This window comes from Rhodamnia argentea, chromosome 7, assembly GCF_020921035.1.
Source record: "Rhodamnia argentea isolate NSW1041297 chromosome 7, ASM2092103v1, whole genome shotgun sequence".
NCBI lineage: Eukaryota > Viridiplantae > Streptophyta > Magnoliopsida > Myrtales > Myrtaceae > Rhodamnia > Rhodamnia argentea.
In genome coordinates, this window is record NC_063156.1 from 25,450,618 (window position 1) to 25,470,068 (window position 19,451).

The 19,451-nt window shown below is 40.6% G+C and overlaps 2 protein-coding genes across 2 annotated transcripts; both read right to left on the reverse strand.

Moving 5' to 3' along the window:
• Positions 1 to 1,588: 1,588 nt before the first annotated feature.
• On the reverse strand, positions 1,589 to 8,083 carry LOC115742444 (receptor-like serine/threonine-protein kinase ALE2). The gene is made up of 9 exons (XM_030676727.2): positions 7,522 to 8,083; positions 6,536 to 6,616; positions 6,187 to 6,300; positions 6,002 to 6,103; positions 4,991 to 5,359; positions 4,659 to 4,919; positions 3,561 to 3,950; positions 3,200 to 3,440; positions 1,589 to 2,664 (listed from the first exon to the last, which is right to left on the reverse strand). The coding sequence occupies exons 1-9, from the start codon at positions 7,583 to 7,585 to the stop codon at positions 1,950 to 1,952; spliced, it is 2,337 nt and encodes a 778-aa protein (XP_030532587.1). The 5' UTR covers positions 7,586 to 8,083; the 3' UTR covers positions 1,589 to 1,949.
• Positions 8,084 to 13,223: 5,140 nt separating this feature from the next.
• Positions 13,224 to 14,364, reverse strand: LOC115742446. Its single transcript, XM_030676731.2, has 2 exons — positions 14,155 to 14,364; positions 13,224 to 13,709 (listed from the first exon to the last, which is right to left on the reverse strand). The coding sequence occupies exons 1-2, from the start codon at positions 14,262 to 14,264 to the stop codon at positions 13,439 to 13,441; spliced, it is 381 nt and encodes a 126-aa protein (XP_030532591.2). The 5' UTR covers positions 14,265 to 14,364; the 3' UTR covers positions 13,224 to 13,438.
• Positions 14,365 to 19,451: the final 5,087 nt, after the last annotated feature.

A 19,451-nucleotide genomic window follows, 5' to 3' on the forward strand; every position in this document is an offset into this window, starting at 1 on the left:
GCAATTAGAAAATTAAGTAAAAAATGAAGTAGACGAACCCAAATTTTAAGTGAACATACTCAAACTTGAAAATAATTTTTTTAATTCTCGAAGAGCGAGGGCAATGAAATTTAAAAAAAAAAAAATAATAACTAACATCTCCATATCATTCTCCTCTGTATCTCTAGTTCATGTTGAAGTTTTGTTACTCCTTTGTATTTTTTAGCTCATGACAAAATTCTACGAAAACGGTGAGTCTCGAAATTTATTTTCTTTCTTAGTTTTCCGGTTCACGTAAAAGTCTATGAAAACAAAAAGATAATCAAAATCCCTTCTTCTCCATAGCTTTGTAGTTCACATTAAAGTTTAACGAAAATAACGAGAGAGGCAAAACTTTTCATAGTCGCAAAGGCGAATGATTATATTTTCCCTCTCTTCTTGGATTTAACAATAAATTATAAGAAATTCTTTTAGTCTCAATTTGTGCATTTTCATATTCATTTATATCGATATGAACGTATCCGGCTGCATTACTACGATTCAACAAACAGCACGATTGATATGATATGTCAAATCTTTGGATTTCATATCCAATCATATCATGGCTAAAAATCCGAACGACCAAACGCAAAGGAAATTAGATAGTAGAGAAATCTCTGGACACGTAGCGGTCGTTTGTGTGATTTCGAATAATCCCCCATATGATTTTATCATCGTTGAATTTCCCTCTCCTCCGAAGCAATAGGACAATCCCAATAGAGATGCCAGATCTGACCCTCTGCCGTCACCAGCCGCATCCTCTGGCGCCACTCCATCGTTGAAATGGACGTTCTCGCCACTCGATCCAAGTCGCCATTGCCGTTTTCTTCAACGTCCCGGTTCGACAGTACACCCTCTCCTTTGGTTTCTCTCTCTCTATATCTGTTTGGCACAACAATGGAGGCTCGTACGACCAAGCCACATGCTAGCCCGCTGTGGCTGACAGAGCCGAGCCCTAGGAACTAGGAATTGCAAGATCTAGCTCGAGCAAGCAACGATGGTATAACAGTAATTAGACAATGCATGGACAATCCCATGAAGCTAGACGAAAGAAGTAGGAAACGAGAAAGACAAGGGTTGGGGCACCGGCAGCTCGACCGAGGTCCGATGACAGACACCGTTGCCACACTATCACCTAGAACTGGCTCGACCATCCACCCCCTGCTCTCCTCACTTCTTCTATTCAATTTGATGAAAAAAGAACCACGGATCGGACCTCGCCTCGACACCAGAACCTAATCCGTCATTACACTTGAGTCGTCTCTTTTATCTCCTGAGCTCAAGTCCAACTTACTCTACCAATTCCATGAAGTAAACTCATCAAAGACAACAAAAAAGGAGGACCAAGTGGACTAAGCGAGTGTAAGGAAGACAGACCATTTGAAATACCTCTTTATACGACGCATTTACTCCAAAAGATTGAGGATCTAACGCCTGAATTCAGAATGTATGTATTTTATTTTTGTACGGTAGAGAGATAATAACCTTTTAGAAACCTTCGTATCATACTCTACTAGCCGTCCTAATTACTTTTATCGATCAACAAAGCTCACTCAGCCAACAGCAAGACTGGACAACAAAGAAAATCTCATATTGCCAACTCGTACCCCCGAGCCGCGATTCGCTTGCTCCAAAGTTTATGGAGGGCTAAATCGAGCTTAGCATGACAAACATTGATGATAACTTGTAATTCAATGCAAAATTGAATTAAACTAATACATCTACATATACAATGGAGAGAGAGTATCTGAGGAGAAACCTCCAACCCTGTGGTGTGATGAACCGGTGTGTTCAGAATCAGCATTTGCAGGTCATTTTTTTCACTCTTCCCAAACTTTAGGTAACCCATATTTTTTTGAAAACTACACCAATGACCACCCAAAGAAATCCTGGCCAACCGGAACTGTACACTTGCCCCTTGAATGAAAACCTCATACCTCATATCCATCATGCCAGTAATGCCGAGGAAGAAGACCGCCATGCTCGCTTACACTCCCTCCTCTCAATCTGTAGAAGGCTGGTTTGCTCCTCGCGGTCCTCAAAGGACCTGATCTGTTCCCATGCCGAACTGGGAGAGAGACATGGTCCCCAGTGAAACCCGAAGCTGAAAATGGTCTGTTCTCCACATCTTCAAGTGGGCCTGAACTGTACTCCATCGTGATGAAAGACGTGGCATGCCCATAAGTCAGACGAGGGGTGGCGCCACCAGCATTCCACCAACTGCTATCTGAAGGTACCAAATCCCCCTTGAAGTCGGAGTCCGGAACTGAAGAGTCCTTTTGACTGCAATAATCCCCACAAGTCTCATCAGCATCGTTGTAAATAAGCTTCAGAGCTTGCACAACCTCACCCATGAATGGTCTCTGTGTCACCTCGGGGTGTACACACACGGAGGCGATAGAAGCCACCTTAGCCATGTCATCAAAATTGTAGCTTCTGGCCAAGGCGGGGTCCACCAATTGCTCCAAGCCCTCTCTACTAGTTAGTAAAGGTCGTGCCCACGTTACAAGATTTTCCTGTCCCTGAGGTTGGGACATGTCCACAGGCTTCCGACCAGTTATAAGTTCAAGCAATACAACACCATAGCTGTAAACATCACTCTTGACGAGAAGATGGCCAGTCATTGCATACTCGGGGGCAACATATCTGTAAAAATATCAAGTAGACACACGTCAAATGTGTCATTGCATTTGCGAACACTATATAATTGCAAAACTTACACTATGCCATAGCAGATGAAGAAAAGAGTAAACAGATATCTTGAGTGCAGAATAGAGGAAAAGAACCAGGATAGGGCACAAGAATTACAGAGCCTAAACTCATCATTTATGTGGAAATGTATGGTACTCTGGTTGAGGTAAAGAACCTGTCAGGTTCTATTATTCTGTCATCGAAACTCAAATTGGGTTTTCAGATAGTCGGTAAAACTCAATAACATTGCCTAAACTGATAAGGAAACCTGATCTTACAGGTGCAAAACTGAAGATGACCGCTGCTACAGCGTCTGGTGCAGTAAGAAAATCATACGAAAAGAAAAAGGGGGTCAGAGCACCCACATTTGTAGATTGCTCCACATAAATAAGCTGACTAGTTTCTCTGTTAATAGGTACTGGGAACTACTTATTAATGATAAGATATAAACGATATGACATGATCATGTACAGAAGCCAAAGACAATTACCCAAAAGTTCCCATGACACGAGTTGATATATGTTGACTCCCCTCAGTTGCTTCCCTTGCCAACCCAAAATCAGAAACCTTGGGAGTGAAGTCATCCTCCAGCAAAACATTGCTAGCCTTAAAATCTCGGTGTATCACACGGGGATTAGAATCTTCATGAAGATAGGCCAATCCCCTTGCTGCTCCAAGGGCAATTTTCATCCGAGCTTCCCAATCGAGAGGTCCCCCCTTCCTATCAGCACCTGAAATAATAAGATAGTCACTAGTCCAACATAAATGAAGAAAGCAGGTAGGGAGACAAATAATTTTCGTAGACAAAACATTGTCTGTTCAAAATACAAAATTCATAGGGGAGTAAGTACCGTGCAAGTGGGATTCAACACTGCCATTGTGAACAAGCTCATATACTAGGCAGCGCATATGTCCTTCAATACATATGCCGAGCAACTTCACAAGATTGCGGTGGTGCAATCTGCTTAGCATCTCTACTTCAGCAATAAACTCACGGTCACCATTCTGCTGATCTCTTGTAAGCAGCTTAACTGCCGTTTCAGTTCCATCTTCCATGATCCCTTTGTAAACACGCCCAAATCCCCCTTCACCCAAAACCCTCTTGGAGCTAAATTTATCAGTTGCTTTCTCAAGCTCAGCTAGGCCAAATGTTTTAACAGAGAGCATACAAGGAGCCATGGTGGACATTAGTGATCCAGATGATGAGCTTCCAATGCTACTAGATAAGATAGAACCAATACCTACACGTGTAAACATTAAAAACAAGTAAAAGTTAGAAAAAAGAGAGAAACCCGGTTCGATGACAGAACCAGAATAGATATTTTCTGCTTCCTACTTACAAGAGCCCATATCCTTGTTTTTCGACCAATCTCTTATTCTAAAGGCATCATTGCATGACAACCAGTCACACAGCATTGCTTCTATAGAGACTTAAAACTCAGCTGACAAAATATGAAAGAAGATCACGGACCCAAAGAAAACCCGAACTAGCTGGAGGAAAAGATCATATACCGAGGAATTAACTTGTTGTACATAAGAATAACATTTCCTTTTCCCTTTGACCTTTGTAAAACCAACATAAGATACAGCGTGCTTAAGCTATTTAGTGGAGAAAATGACCTGCATATAAGTCGATGACAAATCTCATGAAGAAGTGATGTAAAAAAAAAACAGAAGAAGAAAAACCTCTCCTATGCAAACTGCAAACCATATGAAGAACACACTGGAGTCAAACAACAATGAATAAATGAATAAACATACCAGCATGAAACTATTTATTAGATGAGGATGAAAAATGAAACAAGCCCTAAACATTTCCTGTAAAAGGATCTAATCCAAAAACTTAAACTGCTAAATGAAAGCACGGGAAACTATTTACAGTGCCACTAACAAAAAAATTAGTGACAAGGTGTTGCTTGCCAAGAAATAAGGTACACCCCAGAACATACCAGATCTTTTGTTTATGGAGGAGGTGAATGCTGGACCAACAGCACTCGATGGTCTTCCAAATTTCTTCCATTTTAATAATATAGCAAATCCTCCAATCAGAACCAACAGAAGCACAAAGGCAGACAAAGATATTATTGCAATGGTTCTAACGTTCATCCTCTGGTTCTTGTTGGGAAAATTTGCAGTAATAGGGAATTCTCCAGAAGCTCCAGTAGGTCCTTTGCTGTTGAAATCCCCAAATGGGGGTGATGAAGGTATGCCTGACAAGAACTCTTTCAGTGACAAACACAAGCCTTTAGAAGCCAGTTTGCAAGGAGAGTTAGACTACTACCTGTATAAGTAATGTACATCACTTGGTAATTACCAAAGAGTGAAGTATTTAGAGGCACTTTTTTATGCCAAAACCTGTCGTATATCAATATTGCAGTGGTGTTATCAAACTTCTCTCCCAGCGGAACCAAGTTTATATCGACTACGGTGCTCCCTTGATTTTGACTATCAGCACTTGCACCCATTATCTTCACTTGACTTTGTTCCAAATATGTGCCATCTGCGACCTCAATCTCTAGCTCATTCATCACTGGAAAGACAGCATAAGGAGCTACATCTAGGAGAAGCCTGACTTTCATTGGAAACACACAACCACAAGGTGAACCAAAGGGAGTTGCTGTAAGTGGCTCCACACAAATTTGATCACAACCTGCCAGAACCTCACTTATTTAAACAGCAGAACTTTTGTTTCTTTGGGCTTCGAGCAGCAGGAAAGAATTTCATAACAAGAGCACGAAAGGAAGAAAAGTTCTACACAATTAAAATATTGAAGCTGGGGATTAATAACGAGGGAAGAGCAATGTGCTATCAGTTGAAGACAAATGCTATTATAACATCTGCTTTGTGGTATATTGCTGCCAAGAGAAACACAAAAAACATACAAGAGAACTATCTCCATATTGGTACAGTCCAGATATAAGAACAAAATACTAGACTGTTAAAAAATGACAGCCAATGCACTATTAGAGTAGCAACTTATGCCGATGTGATGCCTACTTTTGTGTTCTGTGGTCTGGATATCAACTAAGTTTCTAGACTATTTTCTAGACTATTGAAAGTATGGCTCTCCAATAGCTTCATTTTTCATGCCGTCTAAATTACTATTTACTCCACAAAAACCACAAAACTCAACAGATTCAGAGTGATAATTTCCAATCCAGACAAAAACACAAAACAACTCAAGACTTATCCACCGACTTTCAAGCATAACATCTCATACATACAAATGAAATAGATATTTCCAGAAAATGTAACTGCCAATAAAACATGCTTCAAAATTTTTAACCTAAACCTGGTCCTTTCGAAGGGGAAGGAGCAGCCACATGAGGTCTGGCACGATGGCGATGATGGCCACGGTGTCTTGCCAAGGGACTGTTAGGACTGGGAGTAGGAGCTAGAACAAAATATCGAACCAGTAAGTGAAAAAACAATTATGACCAAGGGCAACAATAATGAACACAGGATCCAAGTACACACCAGAATAACTGAGAGAGGGTGCTGGCGCTAGGGATGATCCCAAAGGAAGCCTAACAAACTTCTTCAGGGAATAATTTGACAGAGCAGATGACACGCTTGTCAGAAGTATTCTGGCTGCATCAGATGGAAAAACACCACATGTGATCCACATGTCCGTGATTACATTCTCTAACAGTACCATAAATGCATGATGACTTATGAGCAGTTTAATAGGTACTCAGGCATGGAATCACTTAATAAAAACCTTCAGATGCAATTAAGAAAGATGGACAACTGTAGACACTAAGCAAGATCGTTCAGTTTCAACAGCATAAAGTACTTATGCCCGGTCATTGATCAGAACACTTACCACTTTCTGCCGACCTTCCAGCTAAAAATGGCTGACTCGGCTGAAGAGAGGGAAACAAGTATATATGTGATGAAGGGAGCCCTGGCATAAAAAGAAAACGACCTGTTAAACATGTGGGTAGTTTGTTTCCCACATTTTTTAAAGTTATAGACTGGTTCATGATAGTAATATAACATGTCACCGCCTATTAATATGCATAACCACTTAGTTGTACTTGGCATAGCTCAAGTAATGAGGCATCTCCATATTTATGCATATTAACAGTCCTTCAAAAGAGAATGCAAGGACATTTTTTTATTTGAATTACTTCCATGAGGTAATTCTAGCTTGAACAAAGAAAAGGCAGTGCTTAAGAAATCACAGTGAAAGGAACACGTTGTGTGAGTTAATTAGAATTACTTAAAATGCACTTTTTTCATGAGTTGCCATATGAGTAGAGTATGCTTCTTCACTCAGATAAATTCTGTCAAAGCAAAGGAACAAGCTATTGGTTTCTTTAGGTATCCTCTTGTGGGCAACATACTTCACGTAAAGGCAAATACAACATTCAAACTCATTCCGCGTCAGTCAAAGACATGCTTAATAGCTTCGCTTCTAAAACCCATTGTAATGGTCACTAACGACGACCGAGGCGTCCATCCAGATAGTCTATTCCATATATTATCGGCAGAATATCGTGTGGTAAAGGATTTGACTAGCTGGTATTAACAAATTTTTCAAACCGCAGAGGCTTATTCAAAGTATCACAAACAAACTACTCTTCTTTTTTCTTTTTACTATTTATAGCTCTCAGTTCCTTGGGTACCGACAAATGAAATTGAAGCTACATTTCTCAATTCTTCACGCACTATTGTCGGAAACACTCGAACCAGTAGATTCCAGCGAACTGAGGCACATCAAAGTGCTGAAATCAAGTAGAACCGCAAGCAGCCAAAACAAGAGAACCACCCACAAATGAAGGGAAAACGAACCAAAAACCCGACGACCTGAGCAGAGAAAAAGCAAATTGAGAAGGGAGAGAAGGCTCGGGATCAGAGCGCGGGGCGGCATCTTCCTTCACGCGGACAAAACCCCCGACCCACACACAGCATCGTCAGAAGCAGAGGCCCCGGCGCGCGCTGGCCTCGCCGAAGACGCACCGGTAGTCCGCAGGCCGAGGGCGAGAGAGCGAGCGGCGGCGGCGAGAGCCTCCGTGGAAGAGTCCCGCCGGAGAAGGAGAGCGCATGGGGTCACGGAGCTGGGGGGCTGAGAAAGTGAAACGGCGTTGTGGGTCGGGGCGAAAACCCTAGGAAAGGGAGGGGGAAAAGGCAATGCGGGTGGGGGAGGGCGTAGATCCATGGAAGGCGCTCGCGGTTCCGGAAGAGTAGACGCCGAGTGCTGCCGCGAAAAGGCGTGCCTTTGCGCGTATGGTGAACGGAAAGGTTGCTCGAAGGGTATCGAGAATGGCCAGCAGTGAAGCGCTGGATCTGGAGAGAGAGAGAGAGAGAGAGAGGAAGAGAACAAAAGAGAGATCTTGGAGAGATGAGTGAGACTGAAAGTGAAGTGACAGAGAGAGAGAGAGAGAGAGAGAGAGAGAGGAGAGAGAGAAGGAGGATGGAGAATTATGTGGTCTTTACTCCGATTATTTCGTCGGGAAAACACTTCTGGCTCTCTGATTTCCAACCATAAAACCAGAAACACACTTGCAAATTAGCTGATGAAGTTCCTCTCGGCTCTCAGTTTCTTCGCAGCAGCTTGAACCGAAAAGAAAAAAAAAATTGAAAACTTGTGCACTTTTTTTTTTGTATAATTTGTTTTTTTGGAGTTAGGGTGAGAGTGAGTTTTAAGTAGCTCGAACTCGACTAGACGAACGCTCAACGTCAACTCGTTCGATGTCATGCCGAGCTCAACCTCGTCATGCTCAATATCAAGGCGCGAGCCTAAGCAAGCCCGATGTAGTTTGTGTTGTCTTTCGAAAATATATTTTTGCAGTTGAGAAATAAACATAGGTATCCTCCAAGTTATAGAAGGCGTCTATGCTTTTTATTTTTAATTTTTTAATATTGATATCGAGTTTCCTGATAAGTTAACTCGCACTGCTCGATATTACGAAAATTCGGACCTAGGTGAATAGATTGGCGTGCGAAGAATCCCGGCCCGAGAGAGGAGTCGGCTAAACACTCTGTAGACATTAATCTTGTCGGACATGATTTGAGGAACTCCGTTATATTACATAGGAAAAGTAGAGCAAAATAATGTTGACATTTTGCGGCGGTGGAAGCCTAGAGCTTTGCGTTTCCCTATTCTTTTGACGAGGGCTCGTAACATGTTCGACCCATCAGCACGTTTGCCATACCGTGAAAGTTCACTTTCAACACCACCGACGAATGGATCATTCGGGGTGGGGACAACGAGCAAAAGGCCAATCGACGAGAACCTGAAAATGATGGTAGTCTACACTTTTCGACTCCAAAGAGAAAACAACGCTAAAGAGACACATCTGACATTACACGGCGGACGGGGATAATATGTCACTGAAATCACGCTAACCGCGTCATTTGCATCGGCACGACAATAGCGATACGGCGCGACGGCATTTAATTGTGCAATTTTTTTTTCTTTCGAAGTACGGATCGATTTGTATTTTTTTCGAAATTTTATTTCTCTAGGGCGTTCGTTTTCTATCGAGCTAAATCTTTATGCCGCAATTATTATCCAATTTGAACTAATGCAATACTTTTATTTTGTCAATTCATTATTAGAATTCCGTGCATTTTCACCAATTTCTTAGAATTCTAAATTTATTAAGAAGTTTCTACGTTAAACTGAATGAAAAAAGAGGAAAGCAAAGCAAATTCATAGGCCGGGGCCCACTGCTTTGCTTGAGCCTTGCGGCAAATTGATGGTGGTTGCTGTTTAATGCACGCGCGGGACGAGGCACGTGGCATGAACGGAGTGGCTACTTTCTTTCTTTTTGTCTTTTTTTTTTATTTTTTATTTTTGTCGAAGAGTGGTGACCTTTTGTCTGAAAAATTCAAGGATTATCCTCATTTTCAGGTCTCCCGTACATTAAAGTAAAATAAAATGATTTACAAGATTGCAGTCCGTTTTCCAAAAGTGCCCCCCCCTTTTTTTAAGGAGAAAATTGTTCGAAAAGTTCTAAATTTATTATGCTTTTGTTACTTCAGTTATAAATCTCTTAATTTTATCGATTGAGTCTTATGGTGGACACTAAAATGAATAATTTTGTTAATTTCTTTTAAAAAAATTAAATTTTTTTTTTTTTTTTTTTTTTTCCAGCGAGGGTCATCGGCGACCCTTACCGGCCGCGAACGCCTCGTCCAAGCTAGGTGAGGGCCGCCTTGTCCTAACTCGACGAGGCCGCAAAGGCCGTGGGCAAGGCCATGCGGCCTCCCATGCTATGGGCGAGGGTGCAAAGGCCCCGGGCAAGGCGATCATAGCCCCGCCTGCAACGGGCAAGGGCTTTCGCGCCTTGGTCGGTGAAGCCGTGATGGCTTTGACCAGGGCTTTCATGGCTCACGAGGATTGCTGATAATTTCCGTTGGCACAATGAAAAAGATAAAACAAAGAGAAAAAAAAAATAAATCAATAAAAAGAAAAGGAGAAAAATTACAAAAAAATTATCCATGTCAACTCCGGCCATGCCATGTAGGACGACCGGCGTCCACGTCAATGATTTTTGGCAAATTATAAATAGGTTTAGGACTTGATTGGCAAAATAAAAACGTTTAAGACTGAATAAAGTACAATATGATTAAAGCTTTTTGGATGCAACCTCAATTCATCGGCGTCCAACCTCTAGCCAACAAAGCACAAGGTTGAGGTCTTCCAACTCGCCGCTGCGGTCGAGGCCGTCTCTCCACCCTGTGTTGCCGTCCCTTTCCGTTGAGTGCTTGTGCCAAAGCCCGTCTCTTGGGACGATGACCATGGGGTGTCTAGTTGACGAACATGCGGCAGCACAACGGAGGTGACGACCGGCAGTAAGAGAGGGTGGCTAAAAAGGCTAAAAGTTTAGGTGCGTGGGTTTTTTTATATTAGGGTTTTGGGATGTTTACAGAATTGAGGGTAATTGCGTCATTTTAGTGGAGCAGAGATATGTAATTGACAAATTTGAAAATGCATATATATATTTTTGGTTGTGAGGTGAAAATGAAGGCATTTATATATATATATTGTATTTTTTTTCCTTCATAAAATGATATGTGGATTGTTTATATTTAGTGATATCGAGAATCGAACATACATCATGCACCTAATTCGCTCTCAAGAGTCCCCAAATTGATTGCTCGTGAGCCCTATGCATAGGTCGACCGTCGACATCGACCGACTTACCAAGCAGGAGCGTCTAGGCCCGTATTAAGTGGCCGATACGAAATTAAGGCCCAAGGAATTACCCATTTGGACAACGGTACACGTCAATTTTTCCCTCCCTCCTCAAGCTCCTGAATGACCAGTGTAAAACAAAGAACGTACGTGGTTGTCTAGTCCCCATCTCGCAGAATACGTGCAATAGAATTGCAGATTCCAAGAACCCACCGGACTTTCAACGCAAGAGCATGACCAAACGGGAGGTTGACGGCCGTAGTTGGGAAACTTACTGTAAAGCCTCTTTACACGATCATTAGCCGGCAAATTTGCAATTGCAAATCCTTTGATTACTTCAATAACCAAATCAACGAAGCTCGTTATGATATTTATTCTCGTACGGAGGACTAAACTTGGTTTCTAGTAAGAACAATGAAATGATTAGAAGTACAAGGGCTTTTCAATATGAGATTAGAGAAGAATTGTATATAGCCCCTCTCTCTCTCTCTCCCTCTCCATTTTGCCTTGACAATATAATGCATAAGGAACTTACGGAACACGTACACCAGAAGTTCTAAACTTATCATGAAAATGCGATTGAATCTCGAAACTTTTAAAAACTATAATCAAATCTTGAATCTTGTCAAATTGATACAATCAAATCATTTCATTAACTTCGTTCAATTTGGCTAATGAGATATGCTAATACGGCTTTTCTCTTATTACTCTCTCTCTCTCTCTCTCTCTCTCTTACATGGCATCTTGTGTGGCATTAAGGTTAACTAAAGCAATAAAATAACGTCTTTTTGGTCCAAATCCTAATCGTTAACTTCAAATTTTAATTAAACTAAATAAAAATAAAAAATTCCAAGTACTTGATGCGTGTTGTCGCATAAGTAGTACCGACATGCGACACACGACACGACACGCCATTTTCAAAAGATAGAAAATTCCGACACGTTGGGACACGTTATATTTATCATGTACTTGTAACAATATCAACAATGAATTCCTTCTTATTCTTCTTTTGTTAGGAATTGACGATTAGTTTTTTTTTTTTTGTTGGCTAAATATATTAATATTGCAGGAGTCTTTGGGTATATGACTTAAGTATATATATTTTTCATAAATTTACATTTTCACTCCTAATTTAATGAAAATGCTTAAAATTAATCATATACGTGTCGAAATGGCGTGTCGGGTGGCGTGTCGGGATGCTATACTTATGTGTCGTTGACGTGTTTGGAGCACTAATCACACGTCGCTCACATATTGAAAAGTGTTGGAAGAGTGTAGGAGCGTCGGACACAACACGTAAACACCCGGAGAGTGTTGGTGCTTCCTAAGTTATCACTGCCCTACTATCACGAGGAAGACCTGGCGGCCTCCCTTGGATCTCCGGGCAAGGGTCAACCATCGCCAAAGCACTTTTTTTTTTTTTTTTGTTAGTTTGTGTCATTTTTAAAAGAAACTTTTGGACTTTTCTTAATTAATTTAATTAAGATGTAGTGTAAGAAATTAAGACTTGGATCAAAACGATGTCGTTTTATTGCTTTACTTAACCTCAACGCAACATAAGACACAACATAGAAGAGAGAAAAAAGTTTACGTGAGCTTTTTCATTAGCCTAATTGGACAGAATTACAGAAGCCCTTGAATATACTATTTGAAAGTTTTAGTACTTATAATTGCACTTTCGCCATTGATCTCAATAATAATAACTCCTTGAAAGTAGGATAGGAGGCTTGAAAAATGTTGAACGATGAAAACAACTAGACATTTACCGGTTGTGTAGGCCTTGTAGAGGCATCCTCAAAACAACTAAACATCTATATGACTCGTCGAAGTGTCGACAATGACCATGCTGTCGATGCCGGCCCTATCGATATCTACAAGGCCAAGGCCAAGCCCTAGGTTACAGGTGAGGGAGGCCTCGCGCGCACGGCAAGAAGAATGGCGGTGGGGACAATGTGAGAGAGAGAGAGAGAGTTACGAGGGGTCAAGGGTTACTCCCGAGACAAAAGTGAACCATGGTTGGAGGGCTGAGGGCCACGACAAAGAGCCGTAAGCCAGAGTCACTGGCGTCGAAAGTAGCGACGACGGTGACGAGGAGCTGGTGGTGGGCGGCTGAGGATGGGGGAATCCCGACTGCAGGCATGACTCCTTCCACTTGGGAAAAGGTTTACTCGAATGGAGCATATTCAACAGAGTACACTTAGGTTTTGTCGACTAACTTGAACCTCTCTCCCTACTTCAAAAGTAAAAGAATCGGCATGAGAATCGCAATTTTTTGACCGGTCAAAAGAACCGCCAGCTAAAAGCTAAATCAGAACTCCGAAGGCCAAGAATAAGAATATTGCTCCATTAAGACATTGATGCATTGACCAACTATTTTGTCCTTTGAACGAAGAGACAACTACGTTACTCCAACGTCCACAGTTAATTAATTGACACAAGAAAAAGGATGACATATTTAAGTACATCATCTCGAAAGAATAAGCACTAACATACAACATCATGATGCGAACATAACAAGAGACTGGAAATGTATTTAGGGATGTCGCTAATAATTATATACTAGGAGCATGTCAAGGATGACTAAGAAGAAGAAGAAGAAGATGCCGACAACGAAGATGGCTCGAATTTGTAGTACTTATCGATGGCAACAGACACGTCCCAAGTGCACCTGATACCCTTGGGAATGATCACCAAGTCTCCTGCGGCAAACTCCACAAAGTCCAAAGACGACGCCAGCGCCGGCGCCAACCCCGACGACCCTATTGAATATGCCTTGACCTTGCCCTTGAGAAGGTAACACGTTTCTTGTGCATCAAACTTGAGCCGATACTTCCCAGGTGGGCAAGCCCATCTTCTCACCAGGAAATAATAAAAAGGAGACAGACACAGAAAAGTAGGTTAACTGTTTATCTACATCTGCGCGTAGTTCAGTTGGATCATGCAAAATCAACTCTCGACTTTACTAAAGGCCAGGACTTGAACTTTCTGTGCCATATTAACTTTTTCCAGTATAAGTCCCTTCACTTTAGCTGGTTATTTTCCAAAGTTTGGAAGAGCCAAACTGAATGAAACTTCTATGCGAAGAGAATCGCATTACTTCCGGCTCGAGATTTAAGTTTTCTCTTCTCAATTCTCGGTGACAAAAAGCGCCTTTGGAGCTCGCTTTCTGAGTATCTGCTTACGATCTCGGTTGTTCTAGGTTTGTCTGATCATACCATGTTTGACATACTCATACACCAAATCTCAGGCGGGATATGTCAAGGAATATCTCAGCATGAGGGAGAGAGAAGATTTACTTGGGCCAGCACTTGATGTTCAGCTCAGACAGTCTGGACTCCGAAGGGTTCCTTTCAACGATGATCTTCGGATTCTCCGAAGAACTACTTGGATTCGAGACCGCAGCCATTATTGACGAAGAAGAGAAATCGGTTTACCAGATGCTTCCTTCTTTTACTGTCTTGCGCTGAGAGAGAGAGAGAGAGAGATCTTCCTTACGAAAGAAGAAGAAGAAGAAGAATGAAAGAGCAATGGTAGTGGTGGGGTTATAAATAGGCGAAAACTTAAAAGAAGATCGGATGGGGAAGAGATGGCTGGACAATTATTATTGTCTGCTTGCCCTATGAATACCAACGGAATATTTTGACCAAATCTTGTTCATGCCCATGTCGCTATTTAATTCTCCTTGTGTTATGCAACGTTCATTAACCATCGCACATTGGTCGTGACATCCAGATTTGACTTGGAATTTGGTATTTTCTCTCTTATCTCATTTTTGCCGGAGATTATTCTTTTCGACCATCATCATCTCCCGAAACTCGAGTTTTTTTCTCGAACCCTTGATTCTTTACGAATACTTTTCCTTAAGATTCCGTTTGCTTCGTGAAAGATAAATGATATGAAAAATATTTTTCCTAAAAATGATCGCTTATATCTCTTACAAATATGAACGGAAAAAAAAAAAATTCCATCGTCCCCGAAATTGTCTACACATAAAATTATTGTCGACAATGAGATATTATTTATTGACTAATTAATTTAATAATACAATCAATTATTTTCAGGAAAATATTTTTCAAATCATTCGTTTTTTCATGAAATAAATAGAGCCTAAAAGAAAGCACTTTCAATCATATCATGGAGACCATTTTGTGCTGCACAAGCACCTATTATGGCTTTTCTTATTTTCGATTATTCAGTTTCAATATATTAAGAGAAAATCTAAAACTTGCGCACCGGAAAGTTTTCTTTTTAGCAGAGTTTTGAATATTGTGTATGATTAAATAGAGTTTCCTAATTAACATGATTATTAATTTTTCACTATAAAAAGTGCATTATAACATGAAATTGTCAAAAAAATCTATGTTGTAGGAACAGAATACCCATAATTACTGCTAATTACCTAATACGATATAAGTTATATAAGACTATCAATAAATCTCTACTTTAAAAGGGACAACTAGCTTTACATGTAAAGTAGCGGTAATTAAGATAACTTTATTATGTTACAACATAGCTACAGTTAGATTAATGTAACTAAGTACTATACATAGTTATACATAATCGAACAATGACCAGTTTATTGATATTTTACTTAAGAAATAGAGAGTATGAAGGATGATATAAGTTGTTTATTGCAGTATAAAACAATTTATCATACATTATTGATAACTATGTAACATTTGCAATCATTTTAAAATACTTATTTGATTCTTATATGATCAAATGTATCATAATTGTTCTAGTTTAGAAGATAGTTGCCTCTTTTAAGTATCCAGCTTATTTCAAAAACCTATATTATGGTAAACTAAGGAAATGGGGTAGATTGTCGTAATCATTTTCTTACCCATGCTATGCACTATATCTATATTTCTTTTTTGAGAGGCCAAAGTTATGTTAGCTAGGAAACTTTTTTTTTTTTTAATCATGCACAATATCCCACCTCTGCCAAAAAAAAAACTTTTTTTTTTAATTCTATGAAAAAGGTAAGCTTTGATTGAGATAAATTGAAAAATTAAGAAAACCCACAAGAACACTTACATGGCACTAATTGGTCTTAATAGGAAAATAAGACTCAAATGGCCTTCTTTAGGAAAAAAAAGTTGGTTTAGATTGGGGATTTAGGGAAGAAAATTAAACAGAAAAGTCCCCCTCAAACCCCCCATGCAAACCCTCTTTAATGCCTCTAGAAGGTTTAATCATGTCTCGCATAGTTTTGCCGACACAGGCTGAGGTAATCAATGCTCAAACTTTCCACGTCCGGCGTAGAAAAACCTAAGAAATTCCCACTGGTTCTTGGATGAGATCAAACATCCGATGTGTAGAGATCAGAGGAAAGTTTCAAATGGGAAACCTCGACTTGTAGATATTGAATTAAGAAGCTACCAATCGGTGAGGACGATTCTTTTAACATGTCTACAAGCCATTCGGATATGTAATGACTAGCGGTCGCACACTCGCGTCTCTAGGGATTGATTTTAGTAGAAATACTGCCAACTGCTTTAAAAACCACCCGCACTTATAATGCATGGAATGACCGTTTTAGATTTTATTACCCAAAAAGTCATAAAACTATTGTGTGTGGGCTGATTTGATCCTAAAATTTTCACTTTAGTCAAAGTTAGTTCTAAATCTTTTCATGATTTTTCAACGCAGTCTTTCTAGCAAATTTTGGCCGTAAATCCCTAAAAGAATGTCATTTGGTCGATGTAGCACAGCCATCGTTGAAGTGGACGATATTTGTTGGAGTTAGCAAATACTTCGGGGACCCTTGTTTCTTGCACCGAGCACGCCCACGTGAGTTTAGAGAAACCGAAATATGATCTAACAACATGTGACCTTTGCGCACGGAATGCGGGGGTTCGGGAGCGGCGCCCTCGATACAATTGTCCCGCCGCCCGGTGAGCGAGCAGGGGTTTCGCTCATTTGTCAGCGGACGGCTGCCCCATTGGCCGATAAATGGACGGGGGTTCAAGAGCAACGCCCCAAAACAACAACGGGTTTGGACTTTTGTTTAAGTTGGTCCATTTATTAAGGGATTAAAGGAGTTTCAGATAGGTTTAGATTTTGGGCCCATTTAGGGCATAAATATTTGCTCATTTTTAGCCGATCATTGTAACGAATTGTGTGGCTATAAACCAAAATCATAGTGAAATCTCGTTGCACGATGTAGCCTCATTTTTGGGGTGAACTTGGGTAAACCGTGCATCGTCTATTTTTCTTCTATTATCTGTGTGATCGTTCCGAATCGGTTTGCGATACAACCCTTCAATATTTACCCTTTTTTGGGATTTTTTAAATTTTCCTTTTTGTTTCCCTTTATCATTATAACGGCTAGCACAATAGTATGGGCCCATCTATAGCTAGAAACCCTCGCCTGGATATAGGTGAGGGCCATGACGCCCTCATCTAGATCTAGCGAGAGTTGTCAGACGTCCCATGCGGGATGCTCTAAGGTAATTGGGTATTCACGTAAGCATGTCCCGGCCAAAATTGGCCAATGAGATTATATTGACAAATTATCAAAAGATTTATGATAAAATTGACAAAATAAAAAAAAAGTTTAGGATTAAATTGACCACTGTGCAATATATTTATGACTTTTTGATAATTATCCTTATAATTGTAAGAAACATTGAGATATTAAAAAAGTACATACAGGGCATTTTTTTTTATTAAGACTTTGTGTCGTGGATGGTAGAAATATGATAATATGAAGAGGTAGCTGAGTGTAGTTCAACGAAACTAATTCGAGAGGCTAGCATGAAGAAATCAGACAGCGAAAGTCAAAAGAAACCTTAAAAAGAGGGAATAGCCTAATCGGAGATCGGATTCGATGGAAGAATATGGTTCCCCCGGTCAAAGGTTGACCGTAATATCCCCCCCTCATGGGGACATTGGGACATCAGAGTTTGACCCAATAATCTTCTTAAAATCAAGATGCCGACATAGAAAAGACATCTTATGGAATTTTTTTGGATCAGTTCGGGCTTGGCACACGTGCTGAAAATTCGTGTCAAATTTGTCCGAAAGCCGCCGGATTTATTTGTCCGGCTTCTAGAAATTTTCTCTTTGTACTTCGGGGGACACGTGTCCTGGACCAAAGGTTTATAACGATGACCGAGAATGAGCCGAGATATTGAATCTCCATCGTTAGATCCACGAGAGACAGAAAGTGAAATTAAGGAGGCTCAACTACATACAATTAGCCATGTCTCCTTATTTGTATCAACCCGTAAATCCGACACAATGAGAGTGATGGAGGTGTTCCTCTCTCACAACGCTGCTCTTTCTAAAGTCCCTTTTCAACGATTTGGAATGGGCCAAGTGAGCAAATGAGCGACAAAGTTTGAGGGGAAGGCTGGATTTTGGCGGCTCCAATGAGGAAGGAAAGGAAGTTTAACAGCCGCATCGTCGCAATCGTAAGTGTTGGCCCGTGACACATGAACGTGGGGATTCCAACTACCCAAACGCCTACGAAAACGCCCTAGAAGCCCTTGAAATATTCATGCGTGCGCAACTTTGCCTTTAGCGTCGATCACCTCGATGCGAAAGAGGTATAGAGTCAACTCCCAATCATGCAAACCTCCGATGGGTAGTGTTTGGATGTACACAGCATCAATGCTTCGAATAATATTACGAGATTCGGCACTTTCAATGAGAGGATTGTGTTATTGATAAGATTCTTATAGTGTAATTAATTCGATTACGTAGAAGATTTGAAGAAGTCAGGAGAATTCGATCTTATGACGACATTGAAATGGACAGCGCTAGTTGCAACGAGATTATTTACTAAAACGATGTATCGAGAATTCGAATGTTTTCAGACAAAATCAACAGAAATCTGGCACGTCTTTGTATAAAAACTTTCACTCAGTACGAGTTCAAAAGGCTTTTGTTGTAAGCTGGGCTCGACCCAGTTCCAACATCCATAGAAAATATTAAATTTTCTTTTCAGTTAGAATGACAGGGCTGGGCTAATTGGGCCCGAAAAGAAAATAGCTTAGCGGGCTAGAGCGGGCCCAATTGGTAGCACAAGCCCAATATTCTAAACAGTGGGCGGTCATTACCAAAACAACTTTGTTATTTCAAATTTTCTTCTTCCAAAATGATGTTTAAGTACGATGACATAAGAGAGAGAGAGAGAGAGCAAAAGGCCATCCTTAATATCTTCATCTAAACAGTGGGAATGTCCCACTCTTATCTTGCTTTCATTTGCAATCTTTTTGAGGTTTTATATTAACGTCACAAGATGCCCCGTAAAAATTTTTTTAGTTTTTTCATCTAGTCGCTGTCTAGCCGGATGTCGTAACCACTTTGCACATCGCGGTGGGCTGATCATAAAAATAACAATTTCCGGTTCTGATCGGTTCCATGTTGATCCCTAAATTAAAGCATTACCACACTTAAAATAAGGTCTTCAATAGGGCTACCTGCGACTGGGGTCGGTGAAATCTGACTCTGCGGTGCCAACTATCTCCTATGCTTAATTGTCATTATCTTAATTACGTTTAATTAGCTTTGATTGGAAGAGAAATAAGGGCCATTCTATAAAGCTTAGGTCACCACCCAACTAGAGTACAAATCTAGCTCTGGC

Excerpts from the sequence above, each read along its gene's own strand:
- LOC115742444 (XM_030676727.2), bottom strand. The coding sequence starts at position 7,585 with ATGCCGCCCCGCGCTCTGATCCCGAGCCTTCTCTCCCTTCTCAATTTG. Across the intron at positions 5,360-6,001 it reads TTCCCCTTCGAAAGGACCAG|GTTGTGATCAAATTTGTGTG; the intron begins GTTTAGGTTAAA and ends AGGTTCTGGCAG. Across the intron at positions 4,920-4,990 it reads GATGTACATTACTTATACAG|GCATACCTTCATCACCCCCA; the intron begins GTAGTAGTCTAA and ends AGTTCTTGTCAG.
- LOC115742446 (XM_030676731.2), bottom strand. The coding sequence starts at position 14,264 with ATGGCTGCGGTCTCGAATCCAAGTAGTTCTTCGGAGAATCCGAAGATC. Across the intron at positions 13,710-14,154 it reads AACATCAAGTGCTGGCCCAA|ATGGGCTTGCCCACCTGGGA; the intron begins GTAAATCTTCTC and ends CCTGGTGAGAAG.